The 15,727-nt window shown below is 46.7% G+C and overlaps 1 protein-coding gene and 1 long non-coding RNA gene across 2 annotated transcripts in view; one reads left to right on the forward strand and one right to left on the reverse strand.

Moving 5' to 3' along the window:
- Positions 1–1,289: 1,289 nt before the first annotated feature.
- LOC118287349 lies at positions 1,290–2,968 on the reverse strand. The gene is made up of 2 exons (XR_004785638.2): positions 2,172–2,968; positions 1,290–2,007 (listed from the first exon to the last, which is right to left on the reverse strand). It is a non-coding gene; the product is annotated as an uncharacterized LOC118287349 (long non-coding RNA).
- Positions 2,969–3,887: 919 nt separating this feature from the next.
- tbx21 (T-box transcription factor 21) overlaps positions 3,888–15,727 on the forward strand; it is a 16,514-nt gene continuing 4,674 nt past the window's right edge. The window contains exons 1-2 of the mRNA XM_035612362.2: positions 3,888–4,845; positions 15,205–15,359. Of these exons, the coding sequence (XP_035468255.2) occupies positions 4,232–4,845; positions 15,205–15,359 (769 nt within the window). The 5' untranslated portion in view covers positions 3,888–4,231. The remainder of the gene's footprint in view (positions 4,846–15,204; positions 15,360–15,727) is intronic.

Genomic DNA, 15,727 nt, shown 5'->3' on the forward strand with positions numbered 1-15,727 from the left:
CTGCTCGGGTGAAACGAAAGCCGCGGCCTCGGCCTCGGCCTGTACACTGGAGGTTTGATTTGTGAACTCGGTGTCAGGCGCGCCCGTGCCCACCCACATCGGCGCAATGTCAAGACGCAGATATTTATGGCCCGAGGGGGTTATGCACCCATAAGGCACAGTTGACTTAAAACATGCGCGAGGAGGATAACAGGGGCGGAAAGGAAAGGAGATAAACACACAGCAAATCTTTAATATTTTGAAAGACACAGGGACGTTTTTAATTTCAGACTCTTGTGGCTCCGACGGCGCTTTACAGGAAGTGGACATGAAGCACGTAGGAGTCTGACACGGCGAACGTGGCGGTGAACGTCGTGGTCATGAGTTAGAGCAACATGTAGCCTCCTCGGGTTTCACGTGGGGGTCGGTGGGTCTTTCCAGTGCAGATTCAGCGGGAGCGAAGCTGTAAACTCTAGACCGGCCCCAAAAGAGGAAGAGAGTCTATACGACAAGACTGTAACTCGTAAGAAAAGCGAGAGCGTCGGCCGTTCAGAGAAAATAATCGCTAAAAACGATAAACGTACGACCTTTGGCCTTGGGTGTCTGTAGCAGAGGGAAGAAGGAAGGAGCGGGATGTTGTTGTGGAATGACGAAGTACAACGACAAGTACAGTGTGTGTGGATGGATGGATCAACGATCAACAACAATCACCGCAAAAAATGACGGTTGTGCTAATATTGCATATGTATATTAACAATCTGCATTTCATGGAAACGTTGCACAAGTGCAGAATAAGTTTATATTATATTGTATGTTGTTATTGTCAATATTATTTCTATCTTTATCTTATTTATTTTTTCTTAATTTATTTCCAACTTATCTGCTTGGGCTACAACGCCACTTCTTTTTTTGTGCTTCTGTCAAATTGGATTTACCTTATGATGATCAATTAAGGTTTGTCTGATCTTATCTTATCTTATCTTATGGTGCAGGTTCTACAATATGCAGGAAATTATCCTTTAAGCTTCTGATTCTTCACGCTCCTCCGTGTTCACCGGCCGACTTCTCTCTGTCGGTGCTGAGCAGGTGGGAGACAGTGCCGTTCTTAATTTTCGTGTTAAACAGCTGCCTGATGCTATGAGAGCGGTGAGAGTGAAGCAAAATCAGCAGGTCAATGATCCAAACTGCAAAACGACGGAAAAAGGAAAGTCACTATAGAGCCATCATCTGACTCACACTGAGTGAGGCCTTAGATGTCAGCCAGGAATCCCCAGTGTCGTTCATCACAGTCTGAAATAAAACCAGGCTCATTTTCAGATCTCAGTTATTACATTCTTTAATCACCACCTCTTTTTTATATTCGAGCGCTAATGAAGACGTGTTAAAAAAACTAAAACATCCGCCGACATCCTCGTCTGTCACGTCGTCCGGATCTGTCAGCCCACAGACGAAGGTCGTTTTTACTGCATTATTTTACAACCGTCGAAAGTTTCACGTCCGTGTCCAGTTGCACGAGCAGCTCCACTTGTCGTGTCTACAGCTATGAGCGATATTATAATTCACTATTCATAACCTCGGCCAGACTGACTTTACACGCATTACTGTATACAGGCAGCAGCGGCGGCAGCAGAGGTTTGGATCCTTCGATTCAGAGGATGAAATTTGAGATGTTTCAGGCGACCAGGATTTAAAACCTGCCTCCTCTGCGTGTGTTGCTTCATGCCTGTGCACACGAGAGCCACCTGACCTGCTGATGAGGCCTCCGGGGGCCGGGGGGGGGGACATGAACGCTGATTGTGCTTCACAAGGTGATGGCCCGGGGCCCGGAGTGGGAAGCACGGGCGGGAGGAAGCGCTGGCTCCCGCCTGGGTTGTTGGGGCGGAGGGGAAGCTGCTGGGGGGGTGATGCCGGGTGGGGTGGGCACGCCTGGCTGGCCACGGTGGCCGCGGTGTCGCTCACACCGTGGCCCCTCTCGCCACCCGCGTCAACACTGATGACTTCAGCGTGTGCCCTTGTGAGCTCACCTTGCTAGAAGAGACACAGGAAGTGGGATTAGAGCGGATAACTGTGTCATACCTGCACTTGGGGGTAAGGGGGTGGGGGGGGACATCTATTAATGTGTGTGTGTGTGTGTGTGTGTATGTGTGTGTGTGTGTGTGTGTGTGTGTGTGTGTGTGTGCGGCTGCTAATACCTCAGGGTTTTTCTCTTTCATCTGTGTTTGTGAAGCGGATCCTCCAGATCCACGCCGACCGACCGGCCGGCGACGACCCACTGAAAGGTCCCGAGGAGTTATTGATGAAGCGCTTTCTCTTTTCAGATCAGACCAGTTGGTATTGATCATAGACCACGCGACGTCACCGCCGCAGGCCGTTGTGACGTCTGTCAAAGTTTTATTTGAAACAGTTGGGACTCACGGAACTAAAGCTTCACCTGGTGCCAACAGAAAAAACACGCAGGCAGGTCTGAAGAAAATCTGTTCTCTGCACTGGGAACCTCAAACTTTATTCTCAGTTGAGCCCAACGTCCAGGCCCAGTTACACACCATCATATTCTTGGACTGAAGTTCATCTGAAGCCTCGAAAGGAAAAGTCTGAGGTTTTTTTCAAGCTGGGTGTTTTTCTGACGTGAACGATTTGGAGATTGAGGTCCTGACTTCATGTAAATGAAAATGAAATGTCTAAAATATACATTCCTTCATTGCACTGTCGTGCACGCTGATATGAATATGTGCATGAATATCCTTTTAAGAAATATAAAAACAACTTTGTCAGTCATAGTAACTCTAATTTTCGTGAAGGTTCGTCCTGACCTGAACCGCTTTAAGTTAAAATTTCGGTTTGAAAAATGAATTCAGAAAAAAGTTAATTTGAGTTTTCTTTCCTAAACCACATATAAAAATAACATTTATTTTATTTTTGTGCTCTGTAATGTGCTGTAAAACATTAATACGGTTAAAAAAAAGTCATTTAACACTGAACACAGCAGCCAATGGGATTGTTCCAAGTCATATTGAAAAAAATTTTAAAAGTATATATATATACATATATATATATATATATGTATATATATATATACACACATTCTAGTTTTTATAGTTGTCGAGGTTTTTTCATGGTTGAAATTTAAAATGAAACTAACCCTATTGACCGGTTTATGGTGAAAAATGACATAAAACGTGAATAACTCAATTCCATATGGTGCGATTCTTAATTGGCACGTGATGAAAAAACCCTGCGACACGTGGAGTCACACGGGTTCTAATTAAGTTTGGGTTCAAATGATAATCAGATCACAAGTTTGTGAACGAAGCAACTTGGAGAGAGTTTGACGTCACATATTCTGAGGCAATTAAAAAAAACTTAGTGCAAACTTCTTAAAAAAACTTAAGTATGGAAATGTTTGATTAACACACGCAACTGTTTATTTTGCTGTTATGACGTGAAGAATCATAGTGTGAATAATAAGTGGCTGTATTAATCTAATCTAATTATTTAAAGTTATTGTGCTAACTGTTCATCAAAATACTTTATTATGACTGAAAAAACAAGATCATAATAATATGAATGAGTCATATTTGCAGATTTTAACGAAACATTTAACACAAAACATCCCGAATGTTAAATTTGTAATATTCAAATGTAATTTTGTATTATTATTATTAGTTTCAGTCATTTGAAGTTATTTAAAGAACGCTCCTATTTATAATTATTAATATTTAAAAACATCCGTTTTATATGAATTTAATTATAGTCCCTGTGTTACGGGGCAGTGTGTGTGTGTGTGTGTGTGTGTGTCGACTTGCACTGTGGTGATGATGATGATGATGATGATGAGGGGAAGGCTCTGTCATATCTGGAGCCTATCACGTCGCGCCTCCGCATCAGACACACCTCCATAACACGAGCACTTACAAAATGTATATATCATCGGTTGGAAAACGGAGCGTGTGTGTGAGTCTCTGGTGGCGACTCAAAAAATAAAGACAAGAAGAATCACCCACTCGGGGATTCAAAAAAAAAAAAAGTTGGAAGATAAATAGTCAATATTGAGTTTTTACATTAGTCGTATGAGTTGATGTGTGAGGCTCTGATAGACCGAGAGAAAAGTTAGTGGCATGTCCGTGCGCTGCAGTTGAGGAGGAGAACCAGTCCAGCTTTTACTTTAATATTCTTCACTGTACATGTTCTTTATTGTCTGGACGCACGAGCGGACACCCATGACATTACGCACCGGCCGCGAGCGGGGCTGCAAATGGGCGGCATAGGCGGCAACCTCCACCTCAGCATGTTGACTGGGGCTGAAACGCAAACTTTCGGAAAGAGCGCGGACACCAGCAGCCAGCACCTCCTCCACCACCAGCACCACCGCGGCGGCGGCAGCGGCAGCAGCAGCAGCAGCAGCAGCAGGGATCTAGCCGAGTTGAAGATGGGGATTCAGGACGCGAGGTTTTACTACCCGGACTCGGTGCAGGGCGGCCAGGACGCGCTGGCTCTGCCGTTCCACCCGGAGCCGGCGGTGGGAGGCGGGTTCGGAGCGCAGCCGGGCAGGTTTTACGCGCAGAGCCTCGGCGGCTGCCCGTACGGCGCAGTGCGGTCGCCGCCGCCGCCGCCGTCGAGAAGCGGAGCCGGCGGGCAGGGCTACATCGCGGCGGCGGGGGACGGGTTCCCCGCCGGTGGCAAAGACATGTACTCCCCGTCGCCGGAGACGTACCCCGGCGGCTTTCAGCACGGCTACCAGCGGCCGCCTCTCTACCCTTTACCTGGGCTCCAGGTGAGCGGGAAGACTCAGGCTCTGCTCAACAACTACCCGCTCTGGGCCAAGTTCCACAAGTTCCAGACCGAGATGATCATCACCAAGCAGGGGAGGTAAGTCAACAGTCGACAGGGTCCCATCAGTGGAACTGCACTTTAAACACCGTCTGTCCGCGGTTGTGATCAGATCTTGGTATTAGAAGCGAACCAAGAAATTACGCACTGCTGCGCTTCTGGTTCCACTCACTTTTTAAATTACGCACGACCTGTTTTTTTTTTTTAATTTAATTTAATTTGAATGATATAATCATCCACCTCACTGTACGTCACAGTAACTTCTATTAAACATCCCTCGCGTGTTGCTGCTGCGTTGAGGCGACGGAACAGAGGTCAGAGTTTATCGACCCATGTCGTTTGGCTCCTGCGAGTCTTTACTACACGGACATTTCACCAGCACCTCTGTGGTCAGGTGGCGGCTGTGCCGATGAGAAAAGAACCATGAACCTTCACGTGTAACATATTTAAGTCGAATCGACATCTTTGTAGTTTTTTGGCGCAAAAAATGCTCAGAGCCAAGACACGATGAGCAATATTTAATTATAAATGAACTAGAACAAAGTTTCTGAATTCATCAAATAATAATTAGGAGCAGTTCCTTTGTGCTATTAATTTTCATTCTAAACTGATCATGACGTTTTTGTAAAATTATATCCTTCGTGACCGGTTCGAATTTTTTTTTGCTTTGGGCAAAAAGTCGATGAGAGAAATGACGAAGAGGAGACAAATATCAATATTGCTGTAAAACCATTTGACACCTCTGCTTGACCTTTACACTCTCCGGGGCCCCGCAACTTTTCATTAAACCTTTTTTTGTTTTTGTTTTACATATTTATCTCAAAACTGTAGAAGAAGAAAAATCCAATCGGAGGGAAAATTTGTGATCTTCTCATCTCGTGTCTTTATTAAAGTTTAAACCTCTGCGCGTCATTTGGAGCTGGCGGCTTCTGGAGACGTCAGTGAAACCGAGACTTGAAGAGATGACGTCAGTAATAATATGATATATTATAGTAGTAATAATAACATGTCACAGGGGAGCTCCTGGTCCGAGAGGGGGGGGGGGGGGGCAGGAGGAGACGCCGCTGCCGGGGCCCCTCCGGTGGGTCACCGAGCATCAGGACGCAGCCATCACGTCGAGGAGGATTAATGCGCTAATACGCGACACCCGAGTTTGACAGAAGGTTTCAGGCCTTTAGCTTCTCATGGCTCGGAAAACAAGTGCGCAGTCACATTATAGGACAATGATATATATCTATATCGATATCTATATATCTATATAGATATCTATATCTATATCTATATATATAAAATAAAAAGACGTTTATTTTGCTCTCAGAATGAATGTGACAGCAGAGTCAACCAGAGAGCAAAGAAACTTGCAGGTCAAAGGGGGAATATATATATATATATATATATATATATATATATATATATATATATATATATATATATATATATATATATATATATATATTCACTCATGGCTCGTATTTCTGAAGCCAAATTAAAGTTGTTGTATGAATAATCTCATAATTGTAACGTCTTAAAAACACTTTAAACACATTGTTTTTCCTAGTTTTCAAAACTGGAGGATTAAATGTTTTAAAACAGGAATTTCAAATTTGCCAGCTGCAAAATTATAGTAAAAAAAAAAAAATATATATATATATATATATATATATATATATATATATATATATATATATATATATATATATATATATATATATATATATTCCCCCTTTGACCTGCAAGTTTCTTCACTCTCTGGTTGACTCTGCTGTCACACTCATTCTGAGAGCAGAGTCAAAATAAACGTTTTGTTGTTTTTTTAAGTTAAGAAATCCTCTTTTAAATGTAAAATATTTGTGTTTTGTGTTTTTTTTCTTTTAAGTTGAACACAAAAATGTGTGTGTGTGTGTGTGTGTGTGTGTGTGTGTGTGTGTGTGTGTGTGTATTATGGTATCATTTCTATTTTGAAACACATTTTTCCTCCCGCACATATATAGGAAACACATTAACACACACTCGCAAGACTTTTTCTACTTTTCTTCCCACACACACACACACACACACACACAAATCTGTAAATACTTTACCCACAATAATAAGATGATCGGTGCACCGGGGGCACGGAGGTGTTATCCTTCCGCGTGCAACAAGAAAAAGCCAATTCTCACTTTTGCACACAAAAAGAAGCCACAAACCTCTAGATTACGGAAATTTGAAGAAAGAAAAAAATCCACCCCGTGAAAAACTGTTCTCTCCTCCCTTTCATCTCGCGGGTTCCCCGGGGGCCCGGCATGCAGAGCTGCGAGTGCTCGGCACAACGTGCGTGACGGAGGTGCAAGAGCTCCTGACAACAGAGGATGGGTTGTCCCCATCCGCGGCGGACGGACCTTCTCAAACTCTCATCTGGGCTCCCACAGTAACTTTGCAGTGTTTTTCACAGAGAGAAGTGTGTGCAATGTTAATCACAGGGAGAAAGAGAGTGCGTGGCGTGGAGCCGAGGGAAGGGTCAGACACGCGGCCGAGCCTTCAGATGGGCCACGCCAAGAGGAGGGGAGCCCAGGCATCTTTGAAGTTCAGGAAGTAAGAGACTCGACTCTCCTTTCTTCCGCCTGCACCAGACACTCACAGATCTCTCAGAAGTCTTTTTTTTCCCCCCTCTGGCTCTTGTGTATATACACCGCACCATGGGCTTTGAAATCTGGAGACATTTTTCGCGGTCTCGGGGAGGGTGGGGGCGTGGAATTCATCTACACTTCCTCACGAGCTAAATTCAGACCACCACACCAGAGTGGAAGTCACCTCAGGCCCCCCGGGGGGGCCGCTCGCTCGGCCCTCGGCCCTCGGCCCGCGACCCCCGCGACCGAGGCAGAGGTCGCAGGAACACGGCAGGACCCTCCGACGCCTTTCAGGGGGGAAAACAAGACGGAGATTCAGAGAAAAAAGAAGAAATCCTCAGAGTCGGCGGAGTCACGCTCACCTGACTCGCTCCGCTCCACCGAGTCCAAACTGTGACACGCGTGGGTCGGACGGTGCGGCAGAGAGGAAATGGACCTTTGATTTCATTTGGCGACTCTCCTGATCTGAATCAACCAGAGCATCGCAGAAAACCACACCTCTGACCCCGCCGTACGAGAACGATCCCGTCACCAAAGGTTTCTAATCAAAGTGCAGTCCTCTGCATTCATACGCACAGTTGAGTGCTCGTGTCTCTTTCCAGAGTAGGTACATGTTACACGCTCTGCGAATGATCACTTCACATCACCAAGGAAATTAGAGTGGGCGTCTCCTCTGTGGCTGCAGACGTGGAACAGTGATCATCGTGTCAGACAGGTTCTCTTTTTGGATTTTTACATCTCAAATCGTTACCATGAGAGGCTGTGTTTAGGAATGTTTGGTCGTCTGCTGCATCAATGATCTCGTTGTGCGTCTGAAAGCAGAAGTGGGACTATGGTTGAAGGTTTTGACAGCATATGACCCGTCACTTCCTGTTCAGCTGTTTATGCGTGTGCATATATGCAGCTTCTTTTTTTTCCACAGAAACATCTACTGTGCCAATATTCTCTGCCACGCTCAACAAGCGCTTCCTCTCGTTCCACGTTACGGACGCTTGTAATAAGTCAGTGTTGCACTTGAAAACACTTATGTAGATTGCACATATTAGGCCAGCTTCCTCACCACGTGGGCTTATTATTAATTTACTGACAATAAATGTCCCCAAAATAAGAACACTAAGAAGTGTTTGGACAAAATTGGATAAAATGTGGTGTGTGTGTGTGTGTGTTGTGTGTCTCATTCCTCCGAGCCTCATGGCTCCACTGTCGTACCAAAAAAATATTAAAATTACATCAGCGAGCGACGCTGCTGCAACGGGCGACATGTTCCTTCATCGCAGTAACCACACGCACTGTGGTATTATTATTTTGACTCACACAGTACCACACACACACACACACACACACACACACACACACACACTGTCCTGCTGCCGGGAAATACCCACTAAGACTGTAGAGCACCAAATGTGTATTAATCCGCTGATGAAAATAGTTCCCCGCTGCAGTACATCTACTCCTGTGTCTGCGGAGGAATCTGTATACTTGAGATCTATTTTTTAATATTCATATCTTCACTGTAGGAAACAAATGGCCTTGACGGTGTCACAGACGGTGAAGGCTTGATTTTGACCATCGTTTGAAGCATGAAATCAACAGATGATGCTGCACTGTAGATTCTGCGCCGCACGACTGAAACGTCACCTGAGCTGCGACTGACGATTGTTTTCATTATCGATCAATCTGAGGAATATCTTCTCGTTATTATCGATCAGTTGTTTGGTCCATAAGAAGGTGAAAAATGTTGATTGTGTTTCCCCAAAAACCACGAGATGAGGTTTGGGTTTCGTCCACTCACCAGAGATATTCAGTTCACTGTCAAAGAAATGTAAATCTGTGAGGGGGGGGGGGGCTCGGTGTGAGGAAGGGGGGGGGGGGGGGGGGGGGGGGGCTGGTGTCCGGCAGCAGCTGTACACTGGCATGTTCCTGGTCACAGACGATCAGGCGCGAACTCGCGTTGACAAACACTGGACCTGAGCTCCTGTCCGGATGAATCAGCGGGTGCGCTCGTGTGGAAGAGTCCATCTCCCTGGTGAATACCCCCTGCTCCTCTTCCTCCTGCATCCCCCGACAACAGACCCTCCTCGCCTCCCTCCCTCCACTCCAACCTCTGCTCCATCCTCTGACCTCCTCCCCCCTATCCTCCTCTGTCCACACAACGCTCTCCCCTTCCTCCCCTTCCTCCTCTTCCTCCTCTTCCTCTCCTTCCTCCCCTTCCTCCTCTTCCTCCTCTTCCTCTCCTTTCTCCTCTTCCTCTCCTTCCTTCTCTTCCTCTCCTTGCTCCTCTTCCTCTCCTTCCTCCCCTTCCTCCCCTTCCTCCTCTTCCTCTCCTTCCTTCTCTTCCTCCCCTTCCTCCCCTTCCTCCTCTTCCTCTCCTTCCTCCTCTTCCTCTCCTTCCTCCCCTTCCTCCTCTTCCTCTCCTTCCTTCTCTTCCTCCCCGTCCTCCTCTTCCTCTCCTTCCTTCTCTTCCTCCCCTTCCTCCCCTTCCTCCTCTTCCTCTCCTTCCTCCTCTTCCTCTCCTTCCTCCCCTTCCTCCTCTTCCTCTCCTTCCTTCTCTTCCTCTCCTTCCTCTCATTCCTCTCCATTCTCTCCCCTTCCTCTCCTTCCTCTCTCCTTCCTCTCCTTCCTCCCCTTCCTCCTCTTCCTCTCCTTCCTCCCCTTCCTCCTCTTCCTCTCCATCCTCTCTCCATCCTCTCCCCTTCCTCCCCTTCCTCTCCTTCCTCCCCTTCCTCTCATTCCTCCCCTTCCTCCTCTTCCTCTCCATCCTCTCTCATTCCTCCCCTTCCTCCTCTTCCTCTCCTTCCTCCCCTTCCTCCCCTTCCTCCCCTTCCTCACCTCCCTCCCCTTCCTCTCCTTCCTCCCCTTCCTCCTCTTCCTCTCCTTCCTCTCCCCTTCCTCTCCTTCCTCCCCTTCCTCCCCTTCCTCCCCTTCCTCTCCTTACTCCCCTTCCTCCCCTTCCTCTCCTTCCTCCCCTTCCTCCCCTTCCTCCCCTTTCTCTCATTCCTCCCCTTCCTCCTCTTTCTCTCCATCCTCTCTCCTTCCTCCCCTTCCTCCTCTTCCTCTCCTTCCTCTCCCCTTCCTCTCCCCTTCCTCTCCTTCCTCCCCTTCCTCCCCTTCCTCTCATTCCTCCTCTTCCTCTCCATCCTCTCTCCTTCCTCCCCTTCCTCCTCTTCCTCCCCTTCCTCCCCTTCCTCTCCTCCCTCCCCTTCATCCCCCTCTCCCTGACATCCACACAGTTTATTTAGCTTCTTCTCTTTTTGAATGTCACCACCACCGGCACTGTCTCTGTCTCACTGCTCGGTTCACCACGCTCTCTGTGGTATTGTGTCTGGAGACAGTTATGAGTGTTTGTGTGCGTACATGTACCTGGAGAAGCAGCCGCCCGTCATCACCGTCAAGTATCCGTTGAGTCGGAGTGGCACGGTGGCAGGTCTGTCAGGGCGGTCTGTCCGCCCGGCTGCGGGGCTGCCAGGTCTGATTCCCCCGACTGGCGTCCGACGCGTCCGAGGTATCGGCCCCACTGTGAGATCATCTGCTGCACGGAGACGTCACACGAAGATTAAAAATCACTGACGCAAACCTGCACACAAACATGTGTTTGGTGTTCTCCAGCTTCCCTCTATGAACTCTGCACAATGAAGCCTGAACACCAAACCCACACATGCAAATGCCGCCCTGTGTTGTGTTTTCTATGGTTTCCTCCTCTCTCTCTCTCACCAAGTACTGATTTCCTATAAAAGCCTCTAGTACAAGTGAATCCCCGATGTCTATACTTTCTCTCTCTCTCTCACACACAGAGAGTGCAGGAGGGTTAATCCGCCGGCCGAGCCGCCGAGTTTCTGTTTTCACTCGCACTAAACGGCGCGGGGGAAGAAGAGCCCCGTCACCTGTTCCCCGAGAGCCACTAAAGAGCTGCTGCTGCCGATTGTGTTTCACGGAGAATTATGATTGATTGTTAAACTGGACTCGCCATGTAGCCAGAAGGACCCAACTGGGACCCGCTCGCTGAGGGGTTTTGTCTTACCACCCAGTCTGTGTGTGTGTGTGTGTGTGTGTGTGTGTGTGTGTGTGTGTGTGTGGAATGTGGAGTATTTGTGAATGTGATTTTCTCCTTCACATAAAGTCGTGGAAAGTTTGACTCAGAGAGAATGCATGAAACACACATTGGAAAGATACTGTACCAGTGTGGTGCTACGGGGCTTTAATATTTGGAGGGTAAAGATATATTTTGACAGTGTTTTTAATTGATATAGTATTCTTCATATCTGAGTACATTTATGAGTTGAGTTTGGGTGCGTCCATTTAAATTGTTTCTCAACACTTGATATGCCAATATGATATTATTATAAGTTGTATTAGCAATTTGTAGCAAAGTCATAAAAACAAAGAAAAATATGATTCATTTCTCTGGAAAACACTGGGCACACACACACAGAAGGAAACAGTCCTGCGGGGACTATTTTCAGCTGCGGTGTGACACCAGCGTTTCGCTGCAACGGCGCGTTTTTAATAGATTCGGAACAACAACAGAGCTCCGGGGCCTCGGAGGAATAAGACGACGTCAGCACGCTCAGTACTAGCGTTCACGATGATGAGACAAATGTGGAAAATTACCGCGGCCTCATCCTTTAAATTGTGCAAAAAACCCCCAAAAGGTGCTGTACGTGTGAAAAATTAAATAAAATTGAAGTAAATGAAGTTTAGTGGTTGATACTCAGATTGCGGACACGTGTCGGTGTCGAGGCCCCGAGGTCGGGCCCTGAGGTCGGGCCCCGAGGTCGGGCCCTGAGATCGGGCCCCGAGGTCGGGCCCTGAGATCAGGCCCTGAGATCGGGCCCCGAGGTCGGGCCCTGAGATCGGGCCCCGAGGTGTCCCACCGGTCTGCACACCAAGGCCTCGCACGCATCGTCTCCCTTTGTGTTTTTATCGCCACTAAATGACCAGAACTGCTTCAGGGAGGAACACGCTGAATGTGAAATGCGACGAGCGACACATCCACACGAGTCGACGGCTTTTTTTAAACGTGGCACTCAACTCCAACGCACGGGTTTATCTCTTCTCTGAAAACGTCTTATCAGGCCAAAGAATCTGTGTATTTTTAAAGGTTGTTTGTGACCAGGCGTTAGTGTATTAACAGCTGCGGTCGAATAGACATCAGATCTTATCTGTTTGTTCCAACCCACACTTCAACGTCTCAGAAGAGAAATTAATAGAAATAGCCTTTTTCTTTGGTACAGTTTGGTACAACAATGACTCATCTAAGCCACAGGGATTACTTTTTATACTTTTGCTTAGTTTGTTTTGAAACAACAATATTTATTGGTATGGCGGAATTTGCTGCGTAGCCTCAGGAGCTGTTAGCCACGTGTAAAGCAACTGGGCCAAATGTAAAAACACGTTGCCCTGATCTATGAACACAATGCAGTAATATGAGTCGGTCGATATCACCTAATAAATATGAAGCTACAGCCTGCAGCCCGTTAGCTTAGCTTAGCATGAAGGGGGGGGGAAGAGCACTGGCTCTATCCGAGCACATAATCTCTCACAAACTTGTTGATTTTACACTTAAACGTTGAAACAGCATTTAAATAGCTCAACAACACTTATACATGTTGCCATGGAAGTTTGTCCTGGTCCCTGGAGGATGAATCCCTCTAACTTTGGTCGATCCACTGAGGCTGAGTAGGATCAAATTAAGAGGCTGGTTTGGCCAAAGAATGTTTTTTTAATGCGGTGATGTTCACTGTTGTGTGCTCTGTACTGTAAATGGTAACTGCTGCACAGAGGCAGTACAGTAAGTACAGTAAGTGCTCCTCTGTCAGCAGCACTCTGAATGTTTTGTCTATACTGTGGCACGTCGCCAGCGCTCGTCTGTGGCGGTGTGTTTGTGGTTTCGTGTTTTCAGTGTCCATGTCGTACGTGCATGTGTGTGTGTGTGTGTGTGTGTGCGTCTCTCTCACTCTTTCCCTTGGTTTCTTTAACCCATCACGCCGGGTCGTCGTGATGCTACTGGGTCGTCGTGGAGTTCACTGGATCGTCGTGAAGTTCACTGGGTCGTCGTGGTGTTCACTGGATCGTCGTGGAGTTCACTGGGTCGTGGTGGTGTTCACTGGATCGCCGTGATGCTACTGGGTCGTGGTGGTGTTCACTGGGTCGTTATGATGCTACTGGGTCGTGGTGGTGTTCACTGGATCGTCATGATGCTACTGGGTCATCGTGGTGTTCACTGGGTGGTCGTGATGCTACTGGGTCATGGTGGTGTTCACTGGGTGGTCGTGATGCTACTGGGTCGTGGTGGTGTTCACTGGATCGTCATGATGCTACTGGGTCATCGTGGTGTTCACTGGGTGGTCGTGATGCTACTGGGTCATGGTGGTGTTCACTGGGTGGTCGTGATGCTACTGGGTCGTGGTGGTGTTCACTGGATCGTCATGATGCTACTGGGTCATCGTGGTGTTCACTGGGTGGTTGTGATACAACTGGATCATCATGATGCTACTGGATCGTCGTAATGCTACTGGGTCGTGGAGGTGTTCACTGGATCGTCATGATGCTACTGGGTCATCGAGGTGTTCACTGGGTGGTTGTGATACAACTGGATCATCATGATGCTACTCGGTCGCCGTGGTGATCACTGGGTCGTGGTGGTGTTCACTGGGTGGTCGTGATGCTACTGGGTCGTGGTGGTGTTCACTGGATCGTCATGATGCTACTGGGTCATCGTGGTGTTCACTGGGTGGTTGTGATACAACTGGATCATCATGATGCTACTCGGTCGCCGTGGTGATCACTGGGTCGTGGTGGTGTTCACTGGGTGGTCGTGATGCTACTGGGTCATCGTGGTGTTCACTGGGTGGTTGTGATACAACTGGATCATCATGATGCTACTCGGTCGCCGTGGTGATCACTGGGTCGTCGTGGTGTTCACTGGGTCATCATGGTGCCCGGGGAAAGACCCTGACCTCCCGGTCACCCCGTCTATCTGAAGCCCCCAGTGATCAAAACAAGCTCAACATGTAAAGCTCCTGCAATTAAGAGGGGGGAGGGATTTCTGGGCGCCATCTTTTATTAACAGCAGCATTAAATATTCACCTACACCCCCCCTTCCTGTTTCACTGGTCCCCCCCACCTCTGATGCATTACTCTGGTCCAACGAGGCCCAGACAGGAATCACCTCCCTGCCTCACAACAGACATCCTCGTCCGTCAATATGACTCGTGACTGAAGAAGCATAAGTTGAACAAACGAGGACCAACTGAAACAACTGGAGCTAAATGATTTAAGTGAGAGTGTTTTGATGAACACAACAAAACAGAACAAGTGTGGAGTGTTCATTAATTATACTTTATGAAAGTTTAATAGTCGCACATGCATTTTATATCCCTAAGAATGTGCACAAATACTTTCTGTGTAGCTTTGTTTTGTTTGCTGGAATATATTTTTTTCTTGATAGTTGTATTTTGTATTTCATTTAGCTGATGTCAACTTCCTTGACATCAGCTAAATGTCACACAAGACATTTTTTGTTGATGTTCCAATAAACGCATGAAAATTTTAATTTTAGCCAGTGGTGGGATGTAACTATACCTGAGTACTTGTGGTACAATGGTGTCTGTATGGGATTATTTATGTACTTTGACATAGTCAATTTGGAATTTCATGACTTTTAATTAAGTAAAGTATCTTTGAACCTCTTCAAACATGAAAAAAATACAGATATATGTGGGAAAAAGTGTAATTAAATATACAAATAAACAAAATAATACAGTTTTTCCTTTGTGTGTGTATTCAGGAGGATGTTCCCCTTCCTGAGCTTCAACATCAGTTCTCTGGAGCCGTCTGCTCACTACAACGTCTACGTGGACGTGGTTCTGGCCGACCAGCACCACTGGAGGTACCAGGGGGGCAAGTGGGTCCAGTGTGGCAAAGCCGAGGGCAACATGCCAGGTAATTATTATAATTTTTTTCATACTCAATAATTAATCAACGAATAGAACAGATGTTGTCTTTGTGCTCTCTCTCTTGTCTCTCTGCTCTGCATTAATATTTCACAAGTTAAAGAGTTTATAGTGATGCTGGAGTGAATTGATAATCAAAAGGGATTCAGGCTTTCCGTCCGGCCACAAATATTATTTACTTAATATCTATTAATCATATCAAATCATGAAGAGACATATTAGAGAACATATACAAACAGAGCCCAGATAGATGTTGACCTTTGTTTGAGCTTATTTCTGGAAACAGCATCTTCATTATATTTTTAATCTGACAGTGAAAAACTGGCACAATTTTGGTATTTCTCAGATACACTGAAG

The sequence above is a fragment of the Scophthalmus maximus genome, chromosome 16 (genome assembly GCF_022379125.1).
Source record: "Scophthalmus maximus strain ysfricsl-2021 chromosome 16, ASM2237912v1, whole genome shotgun sequence".
NCBI classification, from domain to species: Eukaryota; Metazoa; Chordata; class Actinopteri; order Pleuronectiformes; family Scophthalmidae; genus Scophthalmus; species Scophthalmus maximus.